The sequence below is a fragment of the Octopus sinensis genome, linkage group LG15 (assembly GCF_006345805.1).
Source record: "Octopus sinensis linkage group LG15, ASM634580v1, whole genome shotgun sequence".
NCBI lineage: Eukaryota > Metazoa > Mollusca > Cephalopoda > Octopoda > Octopodidae > Octopus > Octopus sinensis.
The window spans coordinates 25,165,364-25,185,892 of NC_043011.1; the positions used below are offsets into that span (position 1 = coordinate 25,165,364).

The following is a 20,529-nucleotide window of genomic DNA, read 5'->3' on the forward strand; positions in this document are numbered from 1 at the left end:
CTGTTTTACATCCATTTTTAGAATGCTGGGCTATCTGGTTAAGATGCTCATATTTTTGCAACCATGTGGCTTTCGGTGCAATCATACTGCAAAGCACCTTGAGCAAGTGTCTTCTACAATAGCCCTGTGTGAACCAATGCCTAGTGAGTATATTTAGTAGATGGAAACTATGTGGAAGCCTGACATGTATATGTGTGTACCTTTGTGTTCGCCACAAGTCACACACCCCTATCACCACCATTTGAAAACCAGTGCTTTGTTTATGCACCATAACATACTTGTTTGGCAAAGGACATTCATCATTATCCCCATCACCAACATCCGCCATCAATGCAGGCATGGGTTGGATGGTTTGACAGGAGCTGGCCAAACAGAAGACTACCCCAGGCAACTATGTCTGCTTCCACAGGGGTTTTACAGCTGGATGCCCTTTCTAACACCAACCACCCAGCAGAGTGGACTGAGTGCTTTTTATATGACACCAGCACAGGCAAGGTCAGTTTTGGCATGGTTTTTACAGCTGGATGCCCTTCCAAATGCCAACCACCTTACAGAGTGGACTGAATGCTTTTTACATGGCACCAGGACCAACAGGGTCAACTTGCAAGATAGATAAAATAAATACCAGACTTAAAAATAAATTCTAGGGTTGATTTGTTTGACTAAAATCCTTCAAGAACTTTACAACTATGGATATTTGTAAATTGGTGAATCAGTTAATTTTGCATGTGGATATCCCTACAAGATACCACTTAAAACATTCAATGATGAAATACATTTTTATTCATTTAACAATCTTTTAACTAAACATAATGAGATAAATTTCACTAAGTACCACAATGGGCAAGTCTCTTCTACAATAGCCCTGAGTGGACCAATGCCTTGTGAGTATATTTAGTAGATGGAAACTATGTGGAAGCCTATTGTATATATGTGTGTGCATTTGTGTTTTCCACAAGTCACCACTCCATACACACACCCCCATTTGAAAACGAGTGCAGAATGGTCTCTATTTATGACAATAGTCTGTAGTCAGAATTAACTTAAAAGGAATTGTTTTGTGTGTATACTGAAAGAAGCGCGCACGCGAAGGCACATGGCTCAGTAGTTAAAGCACAGGGCTTACAACCATGACGTTGTGACTTCAATTCCTCAACCAGGCTGTGTGTTGTATTCTTGAGCAAGACACTTTATTTCATGTTGCTCCAGTTCACTCAGCTGTAGAAGTGAGTTGTGACATCACTGGTGCCAAGCTGTATTGCCCTTTATCTTTCCCTTGGACATCAATGGAGTGGAGAGGCAAGACTAGTATGCATGAGCGACTGCCAGTCTTCCACAAATAACCTTGCCTGGACTTGTGCCTTGAAGAGGAACTTTCTAGGAACAATCCTATGGTCATTCATGATCAAAATCTTCGAGTATAGTCCACCCTTGAGTATAATACGCAGGGGATTTTGAGGAGGCTGTACCTCTGAAAAACCTAAACCTTGTGTATAATATGCACCCCTTCTCTAACTTGAGTCATGCGTAATTAAGTCAGCAGCACCTAGTCGAGCAAACACTTCCACGCATGCGTGAAATTCTTAACTGTTATATGGGAATGTAAATATGTTTGCAAATTGTTTTTGTTACATGTTATTTTGTGTTCTGAATACTTTTATTTTAATAAATGTTGCTTACTGCAAGTTATGGATGATTCTTTTATGACGTCATTGCTTTCAGGCTTACCTTAAGGTATTTTCACGCCCGACATCACAAAATGCATCTGAATAAACATTGCCGGACAGCAAATAGAGACTCGGACATTGCTTAGAAAATATTTTTTTTTCATTTTTAACCTCATATATAGTACGCACTAGAGATTTTGACCTTTAAATTATTTGGGGGGGGGGGGTTATACTCGAGGATTTACGATATATAAAAATTTATCATCATTTAGCATCCACCTTTTCATGCTTGTAAAGGTCAGATGGAATTTGTTAGGGCAGATTTTTTCTGACCAGTTTCCCTTCCTATCACAAACCCTCATCTATTTCCAAATAAACTAATATATCCCATGGAAGACTAGAAATGAATAACATTACTTGTAAGATGGTGATCCTCATTTGAAACTATCAAGTAATGTCAAGACAAGGGTACACACACACACATTGTTTTTGTCTACCAAACACACTCACAACCCTTTGGTCAGTTTGGCCAGCCTGCAGGTATAGAAGAAAACAATTGCCCAAAGTGCTGCACATCGGGACTGAAACCAAGACCTCACATTTGAGAAGCAAACTTCATAACCAAACAGCCATACCTAGATCTTAAAATTCAAATCCATACATACAAATTTTAAAACATAAACCATCTGACAGGAACTGCTAATAACTCATCAATCGAAAAAATTTTTCTTAAATACAAACCTGAAACAAAATTCAAAGCAGAAATCTTAAAACAAGACACACTAATCTATAAAAGAGACAAATACATACTTTGTGCCAAAAAAGGCAACATCAAACCAGAAGGCAAGACCATGTACAAGTCCTGACTGCATCATACTGAAGGTCAAAGGAATGTCAATGATGTGAAGATCTTGTTCTCGAGCTTTCTGGAAGTCAACCACATGTTTGTTGGATTTAGCAAGGCATATTCGGATGTCAAATGTATCCTATGGAGTAAAGTGAAAAGTAATTTTAATCAATTTGCTTAATAAAACTCAAAAGATTGAAACAAAAAGGAGGCGGGATGGAGGGGGGCTGTGTGGTAAGAAGCTTGCTTCCCAACCACATGGTTCCGGGTTCAGTCCAACTGCGTGGCACCTTGGACAAGCGTCTTCTACTATAGTTGCAAGCAGAACAAAGCTTTGTGAGTGGATTTGGTAGATGGACACTGAAAGAAGCCCATATGTGTGTGTGTGTGTTTATTTGTATGTCTGTGCCCTCTCACCGCCGCTTAACTGATGTTGGTGTGATTACATCCCCGTAACTTAGTAGTTCGGCAAAAGAGACCGATAGAATAAGTACTGGGCTTACTTGGGGTGAATTTGTTCAACTAAAGGTGGTGCTCCAGCATGACCACAGTCAAATGACTGGAACAAATAAAAGAATAACGGAATACAAATAATTTAATGGTTGCCTTTAAAAATCTTCTTTGCAAAAATAGCAGCCAAATACCTTTTGTATTACACTTTATTTTAAGAGTAGCTTCGTGGGTCAGAGTATTGACCTTTTGTAGAACTTTAAAATACTGAATAATAAACAGAGCAATTTGATTGGTTAAAATTAACATATAAAAAAAACCACACAGGTAGTCCAGATTTTGATTTTGCTTCACCCAATCTGCAGTTATGTCAGAATTATCAGGTACTTGCAAAAAAGGAAGATGTATTAGTTGTCAAGGATTGTGGATGTACATGTCGTGGAGATAATAAATGCAACGCAAATGTAAACACACGTGCCACAAAGAGAATGCGACTTATGGGAGGTGTCGGCACACATAAAACAAATATGAATACAAGAAAACAGTGTGTGTATATGGAACAAGAGGATTCTGAACCAGAAGTTAGTGATCCATCACGAATTGTTTCAACAGTGGGGGGCATTGTATGAAACATTTGGTTTAAAATCAGTGTCATCATTACTGAGAAAAGCTAAACATGAAAGTACTTGAATGGAAGACTTTGACGAAGCAGCTAAAAAGCGACTAGTAAAACTAACCAGTACCATAATGTAAAAAGTATGCTCTATCATTAGTCCGTATGCTGCCGAAAGCCTTATGTTAAAAACGAAGGAGATGTCGTCGATGAAGGCAAATTGGTGGAAAATATCATTAAAGTCTGTTGTACAAGCTAATGCTGTTACAGCTCCATTAGTGGTATCCTTAGTTTCAAGTGTTTTGTAAGATAGTTTGGTACTGGTATGAAGAAAGTAACTTCATTGAGATGAAAGTATAAACATATGGCAAGTGGAAAGAAGCTTACACCTTCCAATAGATCAATTATACGATACGATCGTGATCGAATGGAAGCTGCAGTGGAGTTTGTTTTGTCGGATGTTAATGTGTGCCGAATCTCATGGGGTAACAAAACATTTACGATTAATGGCTAAGAAATACATCTCCCCAAGCTGATTAGGAAAAAGAATACAACTGTAATGCTACGTGATTACAAAGAAACTATACCTCAAAATAAACAATTAGGCTCTACAAAAAAAAAAGACTATGAAGGTGAGGCTCATGACTGGAACATTTCTGATCAAATATCTGCTCAATCAGAGCTGAGCTGGACTTAAAACAACAACCATTGTAAATAGAAAGCAAATAACCAATTATTGTAAACTGAAATCCCCCAACAGAACTGGTAACACCAAAAATCGAAGTTGCTTTGTTCTTGTTGATTAGCCCTAGATCAGCTCTGAAAGTGCAAACCAATGATCAAAAGCATTCAACCACCCCCAGGTATAGAGTATTTAGGACTACATTACCTAATGTGTGTTCTTTCTTTTTAAGAGAGTAGGGGTGTGATTTGAAGATGATATGGTCGGTCAAGTATGTAAAAGTTACTTTATTTATTTGTATACTAAATTAATATGGTATAACTGCATGGTAGCATCACTATTTAAACTAATCAATAAAATATCATCATCCTACATCACTTGAAAATAGAGAACTCAGCAATAGTAAATTTATTGAGTTCTAGCAAATATACAACAGCTTGTTTCGTTTTCTATAAAGAGAAACTGATCAATATATCTTTTTCAGAAAAAAAAAAAAAATTTTTTTTTTAAACCATCAAAATACCATAAATTATTCAACTGACTGATTTTGATGGCTGATTATCAACAACAGTAACATTATCACTTATTTACATCAATTATCAATGATGCATAGTAACCAGGTGTCAACAGTTTGATATTTTAAAAAAATTGCAACACCCTAAATATATAAATGATAAAATGGAAAGCCCATATATCACAAATCACACATTTCACAATTCCATAAGACACTGAAATGAAGCAGATCAAACATTGAAATAGAAAAAACTTGTGCAAGAAATTGGAGCCTTTTCATAAACTAGTAACTGTACTTACGACAATTGGTTGCCTAAAATATTCAGTAACAGCGGCATTTCTTAAACTTATGAGGTTAACGCCATGGAATGACTCTTGATACCTAGGAGAATAAATCAATGAAGTATTAACAACTCAATCTTGTTGAAGATAATGAAATAATGTTCCTATCATTACACAGAATGTAAGTACAAAAAAAATTTATTTATTTTAAAAATTCAAATGAGGTTAATGGAAATATCACCGTATTTTACATAATTTGCTGTTGGTCATGCAGGTGCTGAAAAGTGCAAAGAAACAACCACGACATATAGCAATGATATTTAACATCAAATGAGTCTCCAAAACTGTGATGAAGTCAAAGTGTATAATTACCAGAAGTTTGCTTTAGAATACTGTTCCATATATAAGGCTTCATCAGTAAAAGGTGCAACATGGAGATCACCTTGTGTAGGAAACATCCGACCTGTAAACAATAATGCAATGAGATAAGGGGTTGTTTTCTTTTTCTTTTTAAAGACTTCTATACACACAAAGGCAGAGACAGGTAGAGTGTGTTTATACATAACAGTAGTAACAAAAAAAAAATTTTAAGAGGTTTATGCCAAAAATTCTAACATCTATCCATCCATTTTCAGCATTCACTAATACTGGAACTGTGATGTGAATAGAGCCCTCAAGCACCTCTTTCATAGAGTCCTATCAGAAACAACCATCATTAAACTTTCCTGCTGAATCTAAAGAAGCTTATGTCTAAATTCTAACAGATTTAGAAATTGACATGAAACGGAAACTACTTTAACCCTTTAGTGTTCAGATTATTCTGTCAAATGTGATGTTTGTTTATTTATATTGTTTTGAATTAATCATGAATTATCTTGTAGTTTAGAGATTGCAGTGATGTGGTTTTTTTAGTTTTAGAATGACATGGTAGGGCTGAGGTGAGAGGCAAGCTCTGGTCAGTTTCAATATAAAACAGGTTAAATATTCTGGCCAGATATGGCCAGTTTGAATGCTAAAGGGTTAAAAACAAACTAATCACACATTTTAAATTTAGTCATAGGAGATGTGTCATTTGATAGGTTTGAACTTGTTTCTCTTACACTTCAAGACACTACATAATATCAATTAAAGAATGACTAGAAGCTCACTTACCTCCAGGCTTCAGCCATTTTTTGGCATGAAGGAAACTTTCTAGCATACGTTCATTGAACAACATATATCCCATAGGTTCTGAAATAATTGTGTCAACTTCCTCGGGTATTGTAACATCCTCGACTTTGCCCGTGATAACAACAATTTGGTCAACAAGTCGGTTATCTTTGACCAGCATCTAAAAGAGTAAAGCAAAGAATATACAAATAAAACCTGCCTTTAGTTAGAACAATAGTGAAGCCTAAAGAGTCTGTAGGAATCACAGGGGGACACAGCAATAAATTGATAATTAAACTGTTATATTCCATACAATAAAAAAAGAACCAGTTTTCTTTATTTCTCAAGTTAAAAATAGAAGTTAACCTTCAAAGAAGAAAATTTTTTTTAAGTACTAAAAATGATATAATCAAAAATCTTTTATATGAAACAGACAGTATTAGATTAAAATAGCTGAGTATATGTCACTTCGTGTGACTGGCTGTGAGTACATGCCATTGCTGTGATCACTCTTGTCTCTTGCTGATATATAGTGTTTTTAAATACAGCATATCTCCATAAGAGATATCTCCAGATGAATACCACAGTAAATTTGCTTTTCAACAATGTATTTTCATCAACTAAGATATATCAATAACTGTATGATTATATGTCCTGCTAACAAGTCTAATGCTGGCCAAAATATGGAATGCAGTAGCCAATCAAAGAAACAACAATCAGAATTTGTATAAACACTTTCAAGTATCTGCATTAGTTTCCACAAATGACATTTCACTGACAATTATAGATAATGTACTTAGAGGAGACAGAGAAAAGTGGAAATATATTGCTTTCTATTATCCCCACCATACACAATACTTTTCTCTCCCATTTCCTCTCTCCACTGCCTTCCTCTCACAACAAAAAATCTGTAAGCTTTTTTCTCTATCATACTGCTACTCTTTCAGTTATAGAAGCTCTCTTTCACTTTGTGAGTTACAAGACATTCCTACTAATGCTGATTCCACACAAAATACACCTAGTACACACTGTAAATATTTGATAAATCGAATCAAGTAAACTGCAAGCCCCTATAGAGCTTTATGTTAATTTCAGTTTCAGGATTTTTTAAACATCTTGTCCAGCCCTGGTCAAACAGTTTTCATATGTAATATTATCCACCAAACAAAGTCTCCCCACTCAAACTCAATATTGCACAACTGGCAAAATTTATCTAAGGCTTGGTTTAACACGGAACTTAAATTGCTAGTAATTTTACTCTAAAATGAATAAGAAAGAAATGACGATTCTGAAATATTAAAAAAAAAAAAAAAACCAGTTTGTAACAATTTCTAGATATTCTGAAATACAGAAATCTGTCAAAATTAATAAACAAAGTTTTAGAAACATCCACAGAATATATTATGGAGAAGAGATGACAATGATAACTGACAGATAGAAAATTTATTAAAAAACTTACTTCACAATGTTGAGCCATACTACTAGCTTCTATTGCATAAACTTTGCGAGCACCAGCCTGGATTGCGAAGAATGAAAGAATTCCAGAACCAGCTCCAACATCAAGTATGACCTAATTGAGAAAATATCAAATATGAATTAAAAAATAAATAATTGAAATACTGGAATGGATTTTCAAGAAACTCAAATGCTTATTCATTGCCACCATCATTTAATATTGGCTTTTTCAATACTTGCATGGATCAGGTTTAATTTTGTTGAAGAGGATTTTCTATGACTGGATGTCCTTCCTGTCACCAACCCTCACCTGTTTCCAAATAAAGTAGTATTTCCCTCATAGCCAGACATTTTTCACAGAAAATTAGAAACGAACAATCTAATTTGTATGACAGGGATGTTCATTTACAGCCATTACTTGTCTAGACAAGGGTACAAACTTGCACATGACAGGCTTCTTCCAGTTTCCATCTTCCAAATTCACTCACAAGGCTTTCATCAGTCTGGGGCTATAATAGAAGACACTTGGCCATGGTCCAGTAGGACTGAACCAAAGACTCTATAGTCAGGAAGCAAATTTCTTAACCATACAGCCATGCCTGTGTCTATGATGATTATGATGATGGAGAAGTGGATTTATAAAAAAAATCAGAATTTCACTGAAATGAAATCTGAATTGCAAAACAATCATGTTTTACTTTTTCATTAAACAATACTTATACTACTACTTGCAATCATACAATAAACATTATAAAGGGTAAAAACTCCCTTTGGTCAACAATCTCTCCATGCCACTAATGTTATCCAAAGTAAAAAGGCAAAGGCCAATACAGCTTGGCACCAGTGACATCACAACTCACTTCTACAGCTGAGTGAACTGGAACAACATGAAATAAAGTGTCTTGCTCAAGAATACAATACATAGCCCAGTCCAAGAATTCAACTCACTACCTCATGATTGTGAGTCTGATACGCTAACCACTGAGCCAAGTACTTTCAGTTAACATTATACATTTTAACTAATTAACAAGCAATGTGATCAACTAAATTAAAATTCTACTACTGTAAATAACGTTTTGTCCTTGCTTTGATTATTACATTGCAAAAAAAAACACACTAACCTTGTCGTGAAAATCATCGATGTTAGCCAACATTGCACGTTGATATGTGGACGTTCGAATATAATCTTGCATCATATTCTGTTGCTGAGACAAGTAACCATAAAACTGTATAAGAGAAAAAATATATAACATTAATAATTCTAATTTTAGCACAAGGCCAGCAACTTTAAGAGGAGTGGGTAAGTCAATTACACTGATCCCTGCACATGTTTGGTACTTCATTTTATCAATCCCAAAAGGATAAAAGACAAAGTCAACCTCAGTGGAATTTGTACTAAGAATGTAAAGAGCTTGAAGAAATGGACCAAAGCATTTTGTCTGACATGCTAACAATTCTGTCACACTTCACTGCTTTAATAATAATCCTTTCTACTATAAGCACAAAGCCTGCATCAACCCTGAAAAGAGGAAAGACGAAGTCGGCTTTGGCAGAATTTGAACTTAGAATATAAAGAATAACAAAATGCCAGTTGCTAACAGTCCTGCCAGCTGGCCACCTTCTTAAAAATAACAATAATCCCTTCTACTATAGACTCAAGGCCTGGAAATTTAGTGGAGAGGATAAGTCAATTACATCATCCCCCAGTGCTTGATCCTTTGAGAAAGAAAGGCAAAGTCGACCCCAGCAGAATTTGAACTCAAAGGACAGAGAAAATATTTAGCAGCATTTTGACCAGCATGCTCACGATTCTGCCAGCTCACCAGTTTCATAACAATATGACATTTTCATGAAGTTAAAGGAGAAATGTGGTCAATTGGATAAAAACCATATTCCATACATATAACATTTTTGCTACAAGGTAATGTATAACTAATTCAAAATTCTGTGAATAAAAGAGCATTACATTTGAGAGTCATTTGAATGCTAAAGGATTAAACATGTACTAATTAATTTACTTTTTTAATTAAGAACTTTTCATATTTTTTATTTTGTTTAGTCCTGTATCCATTGACATTTCCAAACCCTTTAGATTTTATCACATGGATGAAACAGTGGTGTTCTTAAACATGAAAAGGTGGACATTAAAATAATGACACCAAATTCTGTGGCACATTTTTCACTGCACAATTTTCATCATCATCCATCATTTTGAATCCAGGTTTTGTCCCCATTAACAGGGGTGGTTGGATCTACCTCAATGCAACAGCAACCACCCTCACACCATCTTGCCATTCTCAAGCCAACCCTCCCAATCTCCCCCCTCCACCTGTCCCCACCACATTTTCCTCGGTCTACCTTGCTTTTGCTGTCCATTTACCTGAAACTCCAGCACCCATTTCAGAATATGTGCCTCATCCCTACTCAACACATGCCCATACCACCACATATATATTTATATATGTGTGGGTTAAGGATGTTAAATAACCTAATAAATAACTTTTAAAAAAAAACAACTTTTTCCTTTATACAACACATACAGGATATAAGTAACTTTAAACAAACACTCCAGGATATTCCTATACCAAACAGAAGGGAATACTTGAAACAGATGAAAGAATGCATAAGTGCATTCATTAACAGGATGAGACGGAAAGCACATTTACTCATCCTGACATCTGCATATTCAAATATCAAAATAAATCCAACATCACCACACACACACACCTCCATCTCCTTATAACTACCATTCCTTCCTCTCTTTCCATCACCTTCTACTTCTCCCCACCAAATACACACAGAAATGTTCACATCCACCAGTCAACATTGTCATAGGTCAAAATTGGTAAACAACCCTCTGTTAAAAATCTGTTAATGCCATATCACCCAAAGAAATGAATGCATGAACATGATTTACCCAATGTCCATGGATACTAAGGACTGTACTGTAATCACCCCAGAAATACAGACTGTGATCTTATGACATGTGATTTGTAGAAATGTGTGTTAAAATATCTATAAATTCCATCCAAGGATTATTATTATTACTCTCTCTCTGTATATATATGTGTGTGTGTGTATATATATATATATATATACACATACACACACACACACTGTTTTTTTTATATCCAGTTTTTCAATGATAGCATGAATTGTGCAAGAATTATTGAGGCAATATTCTATGCCAAGCTGCCCTTCTTATCACAAACCATTACCAGTTTTGCAATTAAACTATTTCTATTCACACACACACACACACACACACACATACATACAATGGGTTTACCATACTATTGCAGTCTACCTATTACACTCACAAGTCTTCAGTCAGCTCAAGATGCATGAAGAAGACACTTACCCAGCTTGAAAACACATGGGTTATGAAGCAAATATATTTTACAACCCTTTCATCAAACACTGAAAATTCTCGCATAGTAAACTTAGGAATGTAAGATCTTATCTTCAACACACTAGAGCTTTCACTACTTCACTGATAACACCACAACATTGTATAAAAAAATATTTAATAAAAAAAAGAAAAGCAACCTACCTGAAAGTACTGCACTGCTGATGCATCATCTGTTCTTTCTGAGAAAACAGATTTGCGACCATTTGTGAATTCGTTCAAACGGTACAAGAAGGACTTCATAACTGAAATTGAAAAAATGTTTACCAAATGCGTCAAGAAAATTGCTGACAATCACTCTTCAGCCCCATACCCCAATATAACTGCCCACTTTCTTTTTGTAAATTTAATGAGTTTACCCAAGAACTTTTACACCATATTCAGTATCTGGACTAGTATTTGAACTTATCACACTTGGCAGCAAATCTATTTTGTGCACAGAATTTATTAAATCACTGTGCCGTCAAAAACAATGGTGGTTTTCTATACTTTGTCACAGCCTTCTTCCTTCCTTTTTAAGTGTGTCTGCAAATGTGTGCATGTCTGTAATTTTATTTTCTATGTATCTTTCTAAAAAGATATACATAAATACACATATACAAACATTCCCCCCGTTTACATGCACACGCATATACTCATACAGAGTTGAAGTGCTGTTTGCTTTTTGCTTCACCGTTGACTTTTCTACATCCTACTTCCATCAGTGGATCACCCCTTCCTTTCTCATTTGTATGTCGTGACGGAGAAATACACTACGCTCATTATTATATTAGGAGATTGACTTTTGCCACATAAAAAACATCAATTCCCCAATGACTGAGGCATAGAAATGGAATTTTTTTGTTAATCTTTAAGTTCAACATGACAAATATTCATGTGGTTCAAGAATAATTAAATAAACCTTTCTACTATAGGCAGAAAGTTTGGAATTTGTAGGGAGGGGAACAGTCGATTACATTGACCCCAGTACTTGACTGGTACTTAACTTATTGAACTCAGAACGTAAAGACAGACAAAATGCAAATAAGCATTTTGTCCAGCACGCTAACGACTGTCAGCTTGCCACCTTTTGAATAATGGCAATTCACTATGATAGAACTAGAACATAAGAATAAAGAAAAATTTCTTAAATTAGAATGATTCAGATACTTATAAATTACTGTGTGAAAATAAAATGCTTTGATTTACTTGAAGGTTTAACAAATTGGTCAAAACATCAATAATGTGAAAATTACAAAAAAAATTCCCACACACTGAAGTATGCATGTGAGAGTGTACACACACATGCACATCATATATGGTATGTTTCAACCATATACAGCTTGTGGTGTGAAATTCACAAGATATACTCCAAATTCCTGTCCAGCAGCATAGCACGACAAAAAGATTTGAAGTTGACAGTGAGTTCATAAAAGCTCTCATTAGAATTTGCTCAACTTTAGTTTGTTGCTAAAACTGAACAGCTCAAAAAACTGTATATAGTAAAAACAAATTAATTCCACAATGGTGGAATTAATATTTTGCTTATTGATGTTTGCCTAACAGCTATTAGGAAATCATTAACAGGCTATGCAATTAAAAACAATATATTAATGTTCCAAAAAAAAAAAAAAAAAAAAAACTACAGCTGTAACACAAGTGACGATAATTTGCTAACAAGCACCATGTTTTTGGTAACTTTACACAGAATTCGGTCCAAGAATCAGCTGGTAACCTTATGCTCTTGAGCTCATTATCTTTAGCCACTAGGCTTCTTGCCTAGTAAACTCATGTATACTATACAATCAATTCCTATTAACAGCATAACTTTTCAAAATATGAAACAACTTAGCATCAAGTTAATATAAGATTTTTATCAACTAATTGCATATGAAAATGAAGTTAATATTGCTGAATTGAATTTTGGGAGATTGTCAAGATATGAATAAAGTAATTCTGGAGGCTTGACAAAATAGTATTCAACTTAACTTTCACCATTTCAGTGACTACCACAATTCAGCTTCTGGTGTATCGTTATCTTAAAAGTCTGGATCTGAAAGAACTGACAACAGTCTGCATTAGCAATTAATCACTAAAAACAATTCCAAAGCAGAGTTGACAGACTGCTTCAGTAAATTCATCTTTTTTTGTGGATAAAATTTAGGAAAGATAGCTATGAATAAAGCAATAAACAAACCTCGTTTGTAATTGTCACAAATGAAGCTTAATTAATTCATGCTATTATCTCTAGCTGCTCTTACTAAGTAATTAACTAATTTAAGCATATGAATCTAGTGAAGTTCTGGTAATTGAAAAATATTCAAATGAATTGAAAATCCCCAGAGGAGAGAATTCTCAGTTGATATGCTGATATCATCATTAACTTTTATTTTCCATACTGTCATGAGTTGGACTGACAGGCTCCCAAGAGCTGCAAAACTGTGTCAAGCTCCAGTGCTAGCTTTGGCATGGTTTCTACAGCTGGATGCCCTCCCTAACACCAGCCACTTTATAGTGTGAACTGGATTTTTTTTTTTTTTGCAATACTGGCACTAGCAAGGTTACCAAGTAACTTGCAAGACAAAGAAGAGAAAAAAGCCCCTTTAACTGAGCCAGAGAGTATCATATGAAAGAATGGATAGCTTTATGCTAGGTGTTGAAGACTAAAGTATGATACAAGAGCAAGCATGGGTACCTTGCAATGGAAGATATACGTGGTTACCCTGCATTATGCAAGGAGGGGTGAGAGTAACAGAGACGAAAAAAGATGGTGGTAAGAGGGTGCAAGGGCTGTCTCAAGGTTACAAGATGAGTATTAGAGAAAATGTGGACAGTGGGAGGGGGTGGGTGAGTGTCAGAGAAGGGTAACAGATGATTAAAGATGGGAGACAGTGGTGAATGTAATGAGTGATAGACAAGAGTAGAAGGGTAGTTGATGGGAAATATCAACATGGCGGTGGATAAGGGAAGATAAGAGAGATAGAAGTGGTTAGAAAGGAAGATAGGTGAGAAAATAGAGGGGGATGATGAGCAAGGTAATGTACAGTGGCAGAGATGGAAGTCAGAGGTACATAAGAATGGCTATAGTGAGTGGGGTAAGATAAAACTGCAATAAAAAAAAAAAACACACTGTTCTTGTTTTGTTATATATTCCATTACCCAGTTAACAGCATAAGAGCTTCAATCACTGAGGGTATGCAATTATTAGGTCGTCGAGTATGAAATTTGCAGAAAAGAAAAAAAAGAGTTTGCTAATGTTTTATAAATACAAAGAATAGCTTTATTCATCAGAGTATGCACCGATACTGTCAGTACACTTTTGCCATTTCAGCAGTAGCTTGTCCAGCTCGGAACTGTAAAAGCCTGGCAATCTAGAGGCAATAAAATCTTGGAAGGCCTGTTTTACAGCACTGTCAGAATTAAATTTTTTTCCTATCAAAAAGTTATCCAAATTCTGGAAGAAATGGTAGTGAGGGCAAGATCAGGTGAGTATGGTGGATGACGGAGAACTTCCAACTCCAACTCCTGTAGTTTCGCCAATGTCATTTTTGCAGTGTGTGGTTTGGTGTTGTCTTGCAATAAAATAAGAGTGGATCTGTTGACTAATTGAGGCTGTTTTTTTTTTTGTAGGTTTCTGCATTATTTGATCCAGTTGGCTGCAGTATACTTCAGCTGTGATTGATAAGCCAGGTTTAATAAAATCATAATGGATCACACTTGCACCAGACCACCAAACACACACCATCAGCTTCTTTCAATGAATTTTGCTTTTTGGACTATGTTTTGGGGGCTCGCCTTTATCCAACCATTGCGCTGAATGTTTACGGTTGTTGTATTGGACCTATTTATCATCATGTTACAATTCGATTAAAAAATGATTCATTTTTGTGACAAGAAAGTAGCATAATGCAGACTTCCAAATGTTCCTGTTTCTAATGTTCATTGAGTTCATGTGGAACCCACTTATCCAACTTTTTCAATTTATCGATTTGAACTAGGTGAGTCAATACTGTTTACTAGCTAACACCAAACAACAATGATAATTCACGGGCACTTTGTGATGGATCTGACTCGACAGTGGTTTTCAGTACATCCATTATCCACCTTTGTTTCTGGTTGACCACATTGCTTATTTGTGAGGTTAAAGTTACCAGAACGAAATTTTGCAAACCAATTTAATACTGTCTGCTTGCGTAATAACATCAGAATGAAATACACCATTAATATTCCAAGATGTCTGTGATGCTGTATTTCCAAGAAAGAACTCATATTTCAAAACTACGAATTTCCAACTTATCCATTTCTAAACAAAAATAGCAAATGTCGATTTATAAATACTTTATAAAGCACAAAATGAGTAAGAATAAAGAAATAGGTGTGTCAGCTTTCTAACAAAAAATAAAGATTGTCAAAATATAATAATGGTGCAAAATAAGCAGCTGTCAAAGTTTACCGTATACCTTACTACAAATTTCATACTTTACAACCTAATAAATGGAAATTACTAAGTCAATATGGACTGAAACTTAGTAGGGTATGTAACTGCTGTTTCTCAATATAATAGTGTGGTTATTGAAGTCATTTTAGTTTCCAAGTTTCTTTTTTTTTTTTTTAACCCTCATTCTAAAAATGACTATATATGATGAACTGCTTAAATTTTTTTTTAAATTCTCTTTTTCCCAATATTTAGATGAGAAAGTGAATATTTTGATGAGAAAGTGAATTGTTAAATTTATATATTACCATGGACTGAGGCAAAATTTGCTTGAAAAGAGGTTTGATCTTTGGAGAAAACAATTGACTGTCGTCCAACACGAGCATAGTCTGCATTGGAATCAATGGGAATAACAATTTTCTTTGAACCATCTGGAAAATATTAAAAAAAATAAAATGCATAAAAATAAGGCTTCATTAAAAAAAAAAAAGTTTCCAATTTCTTCAGAACCCAATTACATCAACTTCTAACTACCAGCATTAAACTATATAATGTTTTTAATAAGAACTATGTATGATGTTCTCTCAAGTATAGTGGTTCCAGGAGCCAATTCTTAATCTCACCATAAATTTCAAAGACTGTAAAATTATTATATATTTTCATTACCATTCATAATCATTTTAACATCCACTTTTACCACCGAGTTGGACAGAGTTTACTAACACTGGTTTTCTATAGCCAGATGTCTTCCTGTTGCCAACACTCATCTGTCTCCAAACCAGCTACAAATTCCCTACAGCCAGCTATATCTTTGCACAATATTGGAAATGACACTGCTTGTATGACAGTGACACTCATTTACAACCATCATGCAATGTTGACAAGGACACACACACACACACAACAGCTTTTTTTTTTTCAGTTTCCACCTTCCAAATCCACTTGCAAGGCTTTATGTGGCTCACCATTTTAGTAGAAGGCACTTGCCTAAGGTGCTACAAAGTGGGATTGAACACAATAGCATGTGGTAGAGAAGCATTCACAAAAATTCTTCATAATAGTAAAAGAAAACAGAACATTCAGATGGGAAAAAAATGAACATTCAAATTTACTATCAATTAAATCAAAGTTAGAATATACAATATACACATAGAAAGAAATAGAAGATTATCATCATTTTTATTGTATTTTTGCATACTGACATAGGCTGGACAAGACTCTGTATGGCAGTGTTCTATGGCTGTTTACCAGGGTACTACTTTATAAGGGTTTTTATTCTATGTCTATGTATATCAAGCTTCCAAGCTTATTGTTTACGTGAGATGTAATATACTGACAACCAAAGCAGTGTCATTGCAAAGACATGCAAGACAAAAAAATACATGAATACAATCTGAAATCTAAAACTATATCACTACATCTTTATTATTCATCTTTAACTACCATAATATACATGTGTAAGGGAAAAAAATAAAGACACTAATAACAACTCTTGTATTCTATACAATATCATCATACATGAAATATATTAATAAATTACAACTTGTTTATATTGTTGTTGTTTTGAATTAATAATAATAATAATAATAATTATTATTATTATTATTATTGCTGCAGAATTGTTAGTATGTCAGACAAAATGCTTAGTAACTCCAGCTCTTCTCATTCTGAGATCAAATTCCATAAGGTCAACTTGAACACCAGGGTCAATATAATCGGCTATTTCCCTTTCCTAAAATTGCTGACCTTGTGCCAAAATTTGAAACAATAATTATTATTATTATTATTATTATTATTATTATTATTATCATCATCATCATCCAAGTTGCGTGTCACGCGGATCTGGCTATTAACTGAGTACTATTGTTAAGATTGCTCTGCCCTCTTCTTTTGGTAGGGAAGGCCAGGCAGTTTTCATCTACCTGGCAGCCATGGCAAATGCGGCTGTGTGGTGGACAAGACTGAAAGGGCTGAAGATAGATATTTCCCTCTCTGGCAAATCTCTGATCGACTTTTCCAGGTTCCATTTGAAGAGGTGGATCAGAGTGGAGAGGGAGGTGCCTGCTTCTAGCAAATTTATTGAAAGGTGGACAAGAGTGGCGAGCATGGTTCATGTGAACAGGCCTGCTCTGAGAATGCGCTTCTGAATGGAGTAAAAGAAAGAGGAAACATTTGCCTGAGTGGGCAGGGAAACTGTAATTTTCTGTGAGGTTTGCATGTTTTGTATTAATCATGTCTTAATAGTCTTCCCCCTATTGGAGAATTGTATTTGTTTAATTTTATTGTTAATTTTTGTTATTGTTTTATGTTTACGGAGTAAACCCCTCTGTTTGTGCCTTTGTATTTTTGCCCCTGTATGTTTTATGTAGGCTCATGTGGCCAACAAAGAAAATATTATTATTATCCAAATTAACTTCAAAGGCTGCTTGCTCAATTTTGCACGTATTTTGTTGGACATAGGGGAAAAGCAACTCTTAAGAGAACTTGGCCTTACAAATGATAAAACACAAAGCAGAAAATAGAAAGAGAAAAGTTGTTTTGGAGATGTGTTGGTGTGATAAAAACAGAAGCTAAACTGGCCATTACTGAAGATCAAAAGAAAAGTGGAAAAGGAAAGAGAAAGAAAATAACTTATTGTGAAACTGTATTAATTGCTACATGCAAGTTTCAGTAAAATAGCAAGTTAATTATTCTTAACATAAGGAAACAAACTCTGGAGGAGGAACTTAATCAAGTGGGTCCAGTACTTGACTACTATGTTATCAACCTCAGAAAACTGAAAAGTATAGCTGTCCTCAATGGGACCTGAACTAAAAATGTATAAAGTGCTGGACCATTAACCTCAATTCTACCAATTCATCAACCATATAGCAAATTAACAATGAAGTAACCTTTAATATGAACTAACTTTACTAATAAGATAAGAAAAAGTATTAGTGGCAGTAGACACACACACAGAATGTCTTAAAATATTTTGCTTATTAAGTAAATGCAATTTATTTTTTATGAAACTTTTTTATAAAACTACATAAAGGCTATCATCATTATTTCAATTGATTTGATTTTGATTAACATATTCCAGATATTTTCCAATATGTAGCTATGTGGTAAGAGCTTACACAGATCTCTCTACTTAAAATAAAATACACACTAGGCTGGTTTTGAAAATAAAGTTCAAATTAATATGAAATTAAATTGAAAAAATATGCACGCTTCACTTGTTTTGTGTGTGACATTTGTCATAAGAACAATTTGTTACCAAATTTTTAGAGACTCGGGGAAAACATGCATGTGTGATAATAAAGAGAAAAGGAATAGCAGAAAGTAGAGAGAACATGTTTGTGTATGAAACTGTGTACCTTCATGTGTGAGCAAGAAATTGTGTGTAATTATAAGAGTGGTTGCTTAACCCTTTGGCATTAGCTATATCCAGCCAAAATATTCTTTTATTCTTTTACTTGTTTCAATCATTTGACTGCAGTCATGCTGGAGCGCCACCTTGAAGAGTTTTAGTTGAACAAATCAAGCCCAGGAGATATATTTTTAAAGCCTAGCGCTTATCATATCAGTCTCTTTTGCCGAACTTGCAGGGATGTAAATACACCAACGCCGATTGTTGAGTGGCGATGTGGGGTGAGGGGAGCACAAACACACACACACACACACAGCTGGCTTCTTTCAGTTTCCGTCAACCAAATCCACTCACAAGGTTTTGGTCGGTCCAAAGATATAATAGAAAGCACTTGCTCAAGATGCCACACAGTGGGACTGAACCTGGAACCATGTGGTTGGGAAGCAAGCTTCTTACCACACAGCCACAACTCGTTTTATTATCAAACTGGCCAGAACTGGCCTCTCACACCAACCCTACAATATAATTCTAATAATTAACAGTTACCTCTTCAAAATCTCAAAGATTCAACACAATGTATGATTAGTACAAAACAATGAGAATAAATAATCACTTGACAGAATGTGAATACTGAAGGGTCAAGCTAAGCTTCAGTCATTCACTCACTCATCATTTAACATCCCCTTTTCTATACTCGCATGGGTCAGACAGAATTGGTAGATTTTCTACAAGTAGATGTTCTTCCTGTCAACAACCCTCACCTGTTTCCTAGCAAAGTAAGTTTTTCCATAGCCGGATACGTTTTTCATAGAACACTGGAAATCATTCATCTACAACAAGGATTACACAGAAACAGATGCACACTCATACAAACACATATATACAACAGGTTTCTTTTTCAATTACCATCTACCAAATTCACTCAAAGCTTTTATTGTCCTGGGGCTATAGTAGGAAACACTTGCTCAAGGTTCAACACAGTGGGATTGAACCTGAGGCCACATGGCTGGGAATAGAGCTTTTTAACCACACAGCCATGCTTATATCACAGCAGCTTGAAATGGAAAAACTGAAGCTATGCAACTAAGAAACGGGTCACAGTAGCAGAAACAGTAGCTAAATCTGCACTGATGGGGATATTGTGGATCTCCTATATATCCAGCATGTCAAGTAGTCCCCATAAGACACAAGCACATTGTGCTGCACTATCTAGTCACTTTGATCTGGGAGTTGAGCAGAATATATGGAATAATCTTTGAAACTAACAAATCCATACATCAATTGGATTTCAAATGTCAATTTAGAAGTGTAGAAGAAATAATAAAAGACAACAACCATAAAAAAAATTCCTCTGGAAAATGTTAAGTTATGCAAGTCACAACATATTTATCAAATTTAACAAAATTAGAATTACTAACGCCAAACATTAAATCTAAAAGTGTAAGCCATTGAAATCATTTCATATTTAATACACACCAATTAAATAGAGTTTTCTGGGAGGGGGGCTCCTCCCCCATTGTTCTCTGATTTAAGACTCAAATAAACATAGTCAGACTAAAAAGATTACTTTAATCTGATGATGATCAATGAGCTTTCATGTCTTTATCCTGATTAAAATGAAGAAATATTTGTTCAAGGTTGCAACAGATTACCAACAGACTGGATTCACTAAAGATGACCACAACCAAGAAAAGCC

At 35.1% G+C, this 20,529-nt stretch overlaps 1 protein-coding gene across 9 annotated transcripts in view; it reads right to left on the minus strand.

Annotated features, from left to right (window-relative positions):
- The window catches only part of LOC115220002 (histone-arginine methyltransferase CARM1), a 100,620-nt gene that overhangs the window by 29,119 nt on the left and 50,972 nt on the right, over positions 1-20,529 (minus strand). For all 9 annotated transcript variants that reach the window (XR_003882402.2, XR_003882401.2, XR_005002164.1 and 6 more), the window contains exons 2-9: positions 15,790-15,912; positions 11,212-11,312; positions 8,780-8,884; positions 7,663-7,773; positions 6,207-6,384; positions 5,427-5,517; positions 5,073-5,154; positions 2,478-2,653 (exon numbers count right to left, since the gene is read on the minus strand). Coding sequence is in view for 6 of the 9 variants with exons in the window: in XM_029790303.2 (XP_029646163.1) it covers positions 2,478-2,653; positions 5,073-5,154; positions 5,427-5,517; positions 6,207-6,384; positions 7,663-7,773; positions 8,780-8,884; positions 11,212-11,312; positions 15,790-15,912 (967 nt within the window). In the remaining 3 variants the exon portion in view is untranslated. The remainder of the gene's footprint in view (positions 1-2,477; positions 2,654-5,072; positions 5,155-5,426; positions 5,518-6,206; positions 6,385-7,662; positions 7,774-8,779; positions 8,885-11,211; positions 11,313-15,789; positions 15,913-20,529) is intronic.